General features: G+C 40.7%; 1 protein-coding gene across 1 annotated transcript; it reads right to left on the bottom strand.

Annotated features, from left to right (window-relative positions):
* Positions 1 to 4,791: 4,791 nt before the first annotated feature.
* Positions 4,792 to 11,301, bottom strand: LOC118122172 (solute carrier family 22 member 5). The gene is made up of 10 exons (XM_035178721.1): positions 10,555 to 11,301; positions 10,342 to 10,445; positions 8,662 to 8,816; positions 8,385 to 8,556; positions 8,147 to 8,273; positions 7,365 to 7,459; positions 6,864 to 7,078; positions 5,812 to 5,994; positions 5,496 to 5,631; positions 4,792 to 5,138 (listed from the first exon to the last, which is right to left on the bottom strand). Exons 1-10 carry the CDS (start codon positions 10,942 to 10,944, stop codon positions 5,033 to 5,035), a joined length of 1,683 nt encoding a protein of 560 aa, XP_035034612.1. The 5' UTR covers positions 10,945 to 11,301; the 3' UTR covers positions 4,792 to 5,032.
* Positions 11,302 to 11,584: the final 283 nt, after the last annotated feature.

The following is an 11,584-nucleotide window of genomic DNA, read 5'->3' as shown; positions in this document are numbered from 1 at the left end:
GATCTCAACAATATCTTTGATAATTAGAAACACGGAAGGAAGGAAGGAAGGACGACACACAGATACTTTGTCAGTACTAGAGAGAGAATGTCCTGCTGCTCGGTGGAAGATTTTATGGTGGGTTCACCTGATCTTGGAAGTTACTCAGTTACTTATTAAAAAAAAAGGTGCAAAAATACAAGTAATGGTGATATGCAATTTCTTCGTCGTGCAACACATTGCCTCAGTATGTACATTATGTTGATTTAAATGTTTACTAGCAAACTCAAGCGACGGGTAGAATATACAGTAATCCAGGAAACGTTCAAGGAACTCTTGAAAAGGGAGTTAATCATTTCCCAGCAGATAAAACAGTCTGTGAAGTCTGTTTTCGTCATCAAGTGATGTTTGAGGTAACTTTTATTACTGCAGAAAGATAATAACTATGATAATAACCGTTATGGAAGTTTTATGGAAGCTGGTGAAAGGAGAACTCAGGCAGCAGCTGATGTCTCATGCAGAAGAGTTTAATGTAGACTTGATGCATCAAGGAGACCAGAAGGTTGAACAATATACAAACGTCAACAGTGTAACATGAGCAATTGTCACCCACCAAGTCTGAAGATGTTTCCCACAGCATCCCAGTATATCTTCCTCACCCTGCGTCACCCATCTAACAGCATATCATCCACGAATGGCTAGAATAGCTGTCACTCTCTATGTTACATCTAGGTGTTTGCATTCTATTGGACAGTTAAGCCTTAAGTATGCATTCCTAAATCACATTTCATTCATTCGCTCAAGCATATCGCACATTATCTGATATGATCACTTCAGCTATCAGTAGCAAATTCCTCAAAAGAATACTCACTCACATACAGGAATGTCAGCACATACACATTCAAACTTTACTTCCTATTTAGCACATTAATCTTGTAGATTTGTAAAAAACAATCATTGTTCATTCTATCATCATGTTTTCTTATGAAACTTTTGTACATTAATTCATCAGCATTCATCAGGAACATTTTATCACTGATATCTGTGGATCTGGGAGCGTAAGGCTTCATCTGCTCTAGCTTATTTAATCTCCTCTCATTTTGATCAGTGATAACCTTTTTAACTTTGTGGGGAAAATGACCCAGCAACTGGCCATTCCCCATCAGTCCACTCACACATGAGCGCAGGAAAAGACATTACATACTGTAACTCTGTTCTTTTTATCTGCCTGTGTCTCCAGCTGAGCAAAACATGGCTTCGGTCCAGGCACCTTGTTTTGCCTGTTTATCACCGCGGGAGTGATTTAATTTACTTGACACTTTTGCTCTGCTTTCCGATTTGCCTTATTTTATTGAATTTTTTTTAAACACATTTTTGACAGTTTAGTTTTAACCTCGGCTGTGGACTGATTATTTCCTTTGTTGGCATATTCACATATATTTGAAAAATAAAAAACATTCACTCATACATTCATGAAACCCTGCTGCAGCGTCAGAGCTTCCACAGTTACATTGTGCTTTACTACATCAGTGGTGGCAAACTTACAGGATTTTAAACGAAAACTCAGAAAGTATTTCGCCTTGTGTACACACTCTCAAAACTATCGGCGCCTCGGCTCCGGGATCAGAAATCCAAACGAAGCATCCACTTTTCCCAAAGGACACAGAGTAGATACTCCCTGTGATTGATTCAAACGAAATACACCTCTTCGTACTCCTTCAAAAACGTCTTTTCTATAGTTTAAACATCAGGTGGGTCACTCTGTATCGAGCGCAGCCCGAAGCCCCCCCCCGGAAAACATCCCCTCCTTTTTGGGGCTGTGGGGTTCAACTAACACACCGAAGTCTTCACTAATCTTTCCTGACAGACACAGGCTCCCCGCAAAAACTGCAGATTACACCGAGGTCAGGGTGTAACCAGGTGGCGGCTATTGCCTTTGCCGGGCATGTCCCGAAGTCGCCCCAGAAACCAACCAACCACTGGTAAACAGATTTAGTACAGACTAAGCACACTAGTACAGTGCATTATAACATTATAAATATACAAAATCAAATTTTCACTACAGCTCAGTTCACTTCCTTTCATTTCTGCTCATTCAGTTTTGATTCAGATGGATCAATTTGGATTTGACTCTCGTTGGCCATGAGGCCAGTCGTCTATGATAAAAACGACCGGCGACTCTCCTGCAGTAATTTTGCATGTTTTCTTTACGATCTGGTCAAGCTCTGACCTGGTAAGGCAAATCAAAGAATAACTTTAAATTTGCAACTTACCAGCTCTGTTGAGATGGAGTTATGGAAGTTTTCTTGAAAGGAGAACTCAGGCAGCAGCTGATGTCTCATGCAGAAGAGTTTAATGTAGACTTGATGCATCAAGGAGACCAGAAGGTGGAACAATATAACAATGTCAACAGAGGGACATGAGCAATTGTCACCCCCCAAGTCTGAAGATGTCTCCCACAGCATCCCAGTATATCTCCCTCTCCCTGCATCACCCATTCCAACAGCAATTCCATGAACGGGTAGAATTGCTGTCACACTCTCTGTCTGGGGCATCTGAGTTAGATATGAAAGTCCATGAGCGTAGACACTACAATGTACTGTTGGTTGGCCCTTTAGCTATAACCTGACCTTGGATATTGCTTGGTGAGAGAAGGGAGTGTTTGGAATTAGACAGGCTCTCACAATGGTGCTGTACAGATGTAATATGTGAGGATGGTCATTCCTCCACAACAACTATCAACTGTGGTCAACCATGAACTTTCACTGGTGACCAAAGTCCTGTAGTAGAGCAGCACATAGTTCAGAATCTGTACTCAGTGCCGTTTTGACAAAAAAGTAATTTAGATATTAAAAAATAAAAGAAACAAATATTCAAATTCAGGACCCGAATGGATTTGGTTATTTTTTAAAGATAAGATAACATATGGTGAGATAAGACTTAATCAATCCTGAAGGATATTCATGTGCCAGCCTCCTCCAAGATTACAGTACAGAGCTATAGAAGAATCTGGCAGGCTGCCACCCGTGTCCTCAAACATGTTGAGAAATATCTAAAGAATAAAAACTCAAACTCATAAAGCCACTGAGCCACCTGAGGAGTGAATCTTCCATCGTCCAGGCAGACGTCACGTTTTGTGTGGTTTATTTTTCCATTTTTGCAAGCAAACAGAAAAAAAAGGCAATGCCGTCTTCTGTCTCTCTTGCCCTGGTAAAAAAACCATGAACCCTGGCTGCTTATCACGAACGTAGCCGGCGTGATGTAACGTAAAGTAACGTGACGTGACGTGACGTGACGTGACGTGACGTAACGTAACGTAACGTAACGTAACGTAACATAACGTAACCCCACGTCACTAAAAGTACAAAAGTAACTAAAAATACAAAAGTAACTAAAAAGTAACTAAAAGTACAAAAGTAACTAAAAGTACAAAAGTAACTAAAAAGTAACTAAAATTACAAAAGTAACTAAAACTATGAAAGTAACTAAAAAGTAACTAAAAGTGCAAAAGTAACTAAATGTACTCAATGTTTACACGGTTTGAGGAAATGTCACAATTCTGACCATGATCCAATGACTTGACTGAGCTCTTTTGAGCTGTATATTGTAAAGCAGCCAGGAGCAGTGCATCAAAGTATGAAACATGTCACTTCCTGTAGCCAGCAGGTGGCGCTGTGATTTTAAGTCAAGATTTCTGTGTAGATGTCATCAGGCCGGGACTCCTGTCTTACATGTCTAGTTTGGAACTCGATTGGAACAAATATGTCAGAGATACAGAACCTCATGTTTTGATGGCGTGTAATCAAACTTTGATGCCACGCCACGGTCACACCGTGTGTTGAAATCAAATATACTGAGGTAGTTCATATCTCCATCTTGTTGAGATGACATTCCCAGAAGTTGAAGTTGATCTGATAAAATTGTAGAAAATGGCCAAAATGGCCACCAAAGCCAAAATGGCGGGCTTCCTGTTTGGTCTAGCATATCTATCCAAGAGACTTTTTTGTTTGTCATGAAAAGACACATGTCCCTATCGATTTTTGTAGATGTCGGCCAATCGTAGTGCCGGGGCTGCCCTTTAGGGGGCGCTAGTCAGTTATTTTGCCACGCCCATTCCTCAAAACCATATGAATGTCTGCAGGGGGGGGCTGTTGCTACACAAATGTATTTTGAGGGAGGTTGAACCTCGAACACCGAAGTTATAGCAATTTCGTGTGTCACGGCAAGTTGATGAACTTTGACGCCACGCCACTATTATGGCGTTTGACGAAAAGTCACAGTAATCTTATGCCTTCATTATCAATGTCTTGAGACCCATTTGATACAGTTTGACATGGCTGCAGTCAGTGGATGAGGAGGAATACATCCAAGTGTAAGACGTTCAAAAAACAAGACATTTCTTCATAATGCCCCTTGAGACTTTTTTGTTTGTCTGGTCATGATACACCTGGGCTACGATTTTTGTGAAGATCGGTCAAAGGGAAACCTAGGGGCTGCATTCCAGGGGGCGCTGTTGAGCCATTTTGCCACGCCCATTTCAAATTACTCCAGAATACGTAAATTTTCCCCACTTTCTAATTTTCTGCAAAGTTTGGGAAGAAGTTGAGCATGTTAAAGCCCTCAAAAAGCCAATTCATTTAGCATAGAATAATAAGAATAATCCTTACAATTTCAATAGGGCCTCCCACCGTCGGTGCTCAGGCCCTAATAACTAAAACAATAATTCTTCTGGCATAATCTCACTAGTTATATTTAACAAAACAAAATAAACAGATGTTTAATTATTAAACACAAAAGAAAACAGTAAATGGCTCCAAAGATATGTTCATTTCTTTAATTGTGTTGCACAAAAATTATAGAATAATCAGATATTCATGCATTGCAACTCTCATACAAAAAAGTTCTCATCAAGCACCAACTGAGTAAAAAAATAAGTATTAATATAAAAAAAACAGTTCTTGGAAATGTTTTTTTTTTTTTGAATACCCACTGTGCATGTTTGGGATTTTATTTTCAGATTTTCATTTCTTTCTTTCAAGAAATAAAGTGGCTACTACACATTGAGTGTTGGCACGTCAGATTTGGCCTCATGTTGTAGAGGTGCGTTGCCTGTTGATCCATTTTCAACGTATTTCTTCTTTTTGGGTCCTTTGCACAACCTGCAATCAGAAGAAAATGTTTGTCAAAACTGATCTGGCTGATCAGCAACACAGTTACCACAGAAACCAACCTGAAGATTACATATTCATTTTGGTTCCTTCATATATACCCTCGAGCTCTATGTTTGAAGATTGTCAACAATGAAGTGTTCGATATTTTCTCTTTACTATGGAGCCAACAAAATAGAGTATTATATGCTTTTAAATGGTTGATTATGATCCATACATTATTGTAATTGTTCATATATTATTTCTGATAGATATGCTGCTTCAAGGCCACTATTTACTGTCTAATCTAAAGCAATGTGCAAATGTAGGTGTGAAACACTTTAGTTGAGTCCAGTGAAATGTACTCACCCCTGACATTCTTGCATCTGCTCCACTGTTTCTGGAAGATCTTTGTTGAAGGTCTCAGGAAGGAAGAGGTTCACCACAGAGGCGGTGATGGTGAGACTTCCCATGAGGATATAAGGTAGAACCTTATTATAGCTACCTGAAAATAACAAAGTATGTATACATGAAAAAATGAAAAACACTTGACTTGTATATTGCTAAAATTAATTATATTTGCACATACATCCGATACATCTGATATTATCCTACGAAGACATTTTAGTTCTTTAAGATATATGGTGCAGAGAATATATAGACATTGCACTCAACACCCACGCACCTAAATAGATGACATAAGGAGCTGTGATGCTGCCGATGCGTGCAGCAGAGGAGCACATTCCCATGCCGACGTTCCTGAGGACAGTGGGGTAAATCTCAGCAGTGTAGATGTAGACGATGCTGAAGGCCATGGTGAAGCCAAACTTCCCGGTCATCTCCAGAGCCAGAGCAACGTGCTGGAGGGCTGGGGAGGAGAGAGAGAGAGAGAGAGAGAGAGAGAGAGAGAGAGAGAGAGAGAGAGAGTAGAAGACCCTTAATCTTTCGTAGTGAAGCAGAAGAACAGTGGGCATCAAAGTGACAGTACTGCCTTAAAAATGTCTTGAATCAATCCATCAATCAATCAATCCAGTGATCAATCCCATATCTCTCCTTCAAGGGTCACAGGAGTGCTGGAGCTGATCCCAGCTGACATTAAGCTAACAGTGGGGGCAGGGCACCCTGGACCGGCCAGTAGCCCACGATTGACCTAACCCTGATCTAAATGTTGTTTTGGACTGAGGGACGAAGCTGGAGCAACTGGAGAGAATTGGGATTCGAACTGTCCTGAGACCACGAGTTGTGTAACAGTTTTATTTTAGCCCTGCAAGACTGTTGACTCCGCCTCACAGCAAGATTCAATAGAGATTTTAAACTGTGTGCATGTTGGCCGTGCGTTACACTGGTGACCGGCCCTGGCAACCACCTCTCACCCAATTTGAGCTGGGATGGGCTCCAGCGCCTCCAGCCCCCACATGAACCACAAAAAAAGGATAAGCAGTATAGATGGAATAATAGTGATATTTATCGGTGTAATAATAACAGTAGTAATTACAGCAGCATACATTGTTTGACATGATGCAATAAAAATGGCTGCTTATCTTATCTCAAAAGGTGCTCAACTGTCCCTATAAATGTTATACTGCCATGTAAATGAGATCCCTTATCAAAAAATGTTTGCAGTGAGCACTTGTCCATAAATGTCTCATATACTGCAGTGTGGGTTATATGGTGATGTGCGCTTATAATGTAAGCCAATGCATGTTTGTCAGGTTGTCGTGATGAAAGATGACTTACTGTCAGGTATGAACTGGATGAGCAGCAGGACTCCTCCTCCGATGATGAGGAAGGACGACAGAAGAGCCCTCCGCGGACACTTCTTCAGCAGCACGGTGGAAACCACGTAGGCAGGGACCTCAGTGGTGGCCGACAAAAAACAGTTCATGAAGGGGTTTCCACTCAGGTTGGAAGTGTTCAGGGATAAACCAAAATACCCCATGTTTATTGCCATCCTGACAAAAAAAGGAGAAAAGCTAAATTTTAGTTGCATTATCAAGTAAATGTCACGTGTCGCGTTTAGCACATCAACAAAATATAGACTTTAACAACATTCATGAGAAAAGACAGTGTCTAACATACATGTAGGTGTTTCACTGTTTAAAGTATCTACAAAAGAAAATATCTGACAGAGATGAAGGGAGCAGCAATGGCACTTGTAATGATGATAGTGTAATCATTGTCCGTGATCAGATTTTAAGATTCAAATAAAGACAAGAAGAAAAGAACACAACCACTCACCACAAAAGGAGACACATCAGTGTGATGCATCTGAGGTTCTTGGATCTGAGAATATCAAGCATTGTGTACGTCTTAAACTGAGGCATCCCGTTTCGCTACAAGACAAAAACAAAACACAGCATTAGTCATGTTGTTAATCCAGAGTTGCATGTGGAATATTTCAAATATGTTCTAAGCAGATTCATTTGGACTTTGCTTAAGGTGATGGAGACCTGATGGTTTTACAGATATGGGAGAACATACCTGTATTTTTTTTTAGCAATAACTGTGATATTACAGATTAATGTTGAATTTTGAATAATGTTTCAGGGGTCAAGATATACATTGAAAAATAATGTTAAGAAAAAGGAACAATGTTTGTTTCTGTAACAGTACTTTGGAGAATTGATGCGTGTCGACAGAAAAATACTTTTAACCAGCTTGAACTTATATTAGGCAGAAAGAGATCCAGGTTCTTAAATGGATCTGCATCGAATTTCTATTTTAAATGTTTTTTAAATCAAGATCCATAAATTATTCTTTAAGAAATCAATAAAAATGTTGAAAAACACCCATTTATATAACAAAGAAATAAAAATAAAAACTGTAGATCTGCCTTCTGCTCCAGATCTACACTGAAAAATCCTGACACATGCTGCATCCTGTTACATGGAAATCTCTTCAGTGGTTTTTGTGTAATCTTGTGTACAAACAACATAACACAGTCTCCTTGGCAGAGATAATAACCAGGATCCATGAAGAAATGCACAATCACACTATTAATTGCAATGTGTGAATCTCACCTGAGATTGTTTAAAAATTACGACTGGAGCTTCCACTTTGTTTTTCCTGGCAGCTTCTCTCAGTATGACCTCGGCCTCCTCCACTCTCCCCTGAGTGATCAGCCAGCGCGGAGACTCTGGGATGAACCTGCACGGTAAAATTAAGTTTCATTTTAAAATAGACCGCGGGTTGCTGATGATCCGTGCATTGTCACAGTGGCCATACACAAAATGAAGAAACTGATTAGGAGCAACATACCACCAGAGGGGGATGTAGACAATAGAAGTTGCGGACAGAACAGCAAGAAGAGTCCTCCATTCTCTGATGCCATATGCAATCCAGGGCAGTGTCATGTACCCGATGCAATAGAAGAGAAAGGCCCCGAGAGTTGTGAAGAGCACACGCATGGTCTTACTCAGCACCTCCGTCCCTGTGGGAAAACAACGTGTTAGTGACATGCATTAAAAGAATCCGTCTGCTTGTGCAGTTGACTAAAGACAAAACATAGGATGAGGAGTGTTTTTTAATTTCTTACCAAGTACAAATGCAGAAATATAGATTGATATCTGGGAGGCTCCGACAAAGAGGAACATGATGCAGAACATCCTCCATGAGTTAGAGAAGGACTGAAGCATGACAGCGACGCACTGAGCAGCAAGAGAGACGAAAACCACCTTCTTCCTCCCAAACCTGAGGGGAAAAATATCTGTAAATATCATTGACAGTATAGGTGGATGCAGTAATATAGTATAGTAAACATGTGAGTGGGTGGAACATGGGCCAAACCCCCAAAAAGATGGTTTTGTTTAAGACTTTATCCCACGCTGTTAGTTCAAGTGTTCATGTTTCTGATTAGTTTTTGATGCTATAAAAACTCAGAAAACAGACACAACCCATATCTGGGATAGATTAGCTGAACTAACAGATTTTATTCCCTGTTATATCAACTTAGACAGTTCCTTTGTGTTCCCTTAAAACTGCCTTCATTGTTTATTTGGCTGTAATATTCAAAGCTGTGCTTCAAAACCTTTTTTTGATTTCTATTAAAGTGTGCTGCGTTTCTTTTGTAAAAATGTGGCTGTAAGCAAGCTAGATCATTGTTTTCACACCCTCCCTGCAGCAGATGCTTGACACATGTCTGCAACTTCTGCAAAAATCTGTTCATCATACAAAGACATACTTGCAAACTCAGTTTCCTCCATCATCTACCTAAACAAAGGTTACGCGTGTCCTCCAGCTCTCCTGAACTGATGGAAACATGCAGGGAAACTATTGGACGGCTTCATTTGAATCCTTGAAATGCCCTAATGTGACACACTGATCAAAAAGCTCTAAAACCTCAAACCCCCCCTCACCCCCCCAGTTCTCATCCATGGAGGGCCGAGTTTTCACAGCTGCAGAGGAAATAAATAGTTCAACACACAAGCGCTCCTCACTGCTGTGTCCTGAGCCACATGCGTCTCCACAAGCACAGAGATGAAACTCTAAGATGAACCCTGAAAAGGACTCATTGATCTACAATCCTCGGGGTTAACAGCTCTACACTGACCACCATGTACATCTCTAACAGATCAAGACAATAGACAGGAAGCACAACCACTTCAACCCAAGCCAACGCTGAAATGAAGCTTGTCCTTGAACTTGAACTAAGTTGACATCTTCATCTGTGTCTTCTACTCTTCTTCATCCTGAGATATGTTTTAACTAGTAAATTAAACCAGTATTCAGCAGAAACTAATTTCAAATAAGTAGCAACCGTACAGATAATTGCAGGAACTTGCGACCATTGCGTCATTAAAGGGGCCAGAGGACGTCCTGTCATCTGGCTTCACATTCTACCACCATCCCCCCATCGCTGTTATTTCACAAACTCTGATCCTGGCTGAAGCTCTTTAGTCCAGAAATGACAAAGGCACTTTCACAGAGATTTCAAGGCAGGCGTCTTTGACTTTAACAGTAGATGGCGCTATTGTTGTAAATACAATGGCAGCGAATCAGCCCTTGAGGTCACATTTGCCACAGTTATCCTCACTGTTGAAACCACTTCATAATCACTCGTTAGTTTTCATGAGCTTTTTCTTAAAACTTACACAACTCAAAGCAACATTTCTCTACTGATGAAGATAAAATAGTAGTATTAGTAGTTTTTATATTGGAATATAGGGATGTAAAGTGTGTTGTAGGGGAATTTCACGTATAACTATGGATTAAATACCTGTCAGAGAGCTGCCCTGAGATTAGGGATCCCACCAGGTATCCCACGAACAGAGTCGAGGATGCAAAGGGAACTTTCCACTTGTTGTCACAAACGAGGTCCCACTGTGAAAAGACGTGAACAAAATGATATAAACAAAAAGAAAACGGGAAACTTAATCACTTTCATGACTCACACCTTATGCAAGAAACACATATGCACATTGATTCTGACCTCAGTGACAATGTTGGATAGGTAGATTTCTTTGCTGTAGTTCCATCCATCCAAGCATCCTTCCTCCTCCAGGTTAGTGAGGTTGACATCCCTTCCAGGAATATACCCCTCAGCAGAGAGGTTTCTCACCACATCCAGCTTGTACCTGCTGCACTGGCTCGGCACAGCTTCCCCATCCACGATCCTGAAGGGAACGACGGCATCCCTCCACTCCTCGGTCAAGTTAACGTCCGGAATGAGACAGTGGTGTTTCGGCGCCGCTCCAATAAAGACGATGTAAAGCCCATTGAATCCGGTGGAGACAAAAACTGTGTTTAAGAGGAAGAATGTGGTCCAAAAGTAAGGACCGGTCTGTCCGAGGAATGCAGTGTCTTCATCATAGTCTCCCATTCTTTATAAAAGTGCCTCCCTGCCGTTGAGGGAGAATTAGAAAAAAAAAATTCTTCAAAGTATGAGGCGCTGTATCCCTCTTAAAGTCTTCAGCTTAGTGCCAGAGTGGTAGAGTTGAGCTCTCTGTGGGGCAGAGTAAGCTGATCCCTCAGTGGGACAGAGTCACAGAGCACTTTTTCATCCTTACAGCACGAATGCCAGATACACTGGATGTCAGTTTATTTATTTTTTAACAGACACTCAGACTATTTATCTGAGATGAGCGAAAGGGGAGATCTCCCACCCACTGATTCGATTTGATTGACTAAAAGTGAAATGATCAAAAGCCTCAGAGTGGCCAGTCTGGTCGCCCAGCCCCCGCAGCGCTGTGGTCAAAGTGGTGTTTTCTCTCAACAACATTCCACACTTTTAAATACCCCAAAGAGGTGCACGTGCCTGTACTCTAAATGTTGCTAAGTAGCTTTAGGACCCTCATTGGACTAGTTGGTTGGTTTTACATAACAAATGTCTCCATTGAATTAGATCTGGAAATAACTGTTAAACTTCCCCAGACACATAATACTCTGTAAATAACTGATCAACAAGTGTATTTTACCTTTAATATGAATATTTTATATTTGTAGTTACATGCTTTAATTTG

This window comes from Hippoglossus stenolepis, chromosome 15 (assembly GCF_022539355.2).
Source record: "Hippoglossus stenolepis isolate QCI-W04-F060 chromosome 15, HSTE1.2, whole genome shotgun sequence".
Taxonomy (NCBI): domain Eukaryota; kingdom Metazoa; phylum Chordata; class Actinopteri; order Pleuronectiformes; family Pleuronectidae; genus Hippoglossus; species Hippoglossus stenolepis.
The sequence above is the reverse complement of the archived record's forward strand: the minus strand, read 5'-3'. Positions and strand labels throughout refer to the sequence as shown.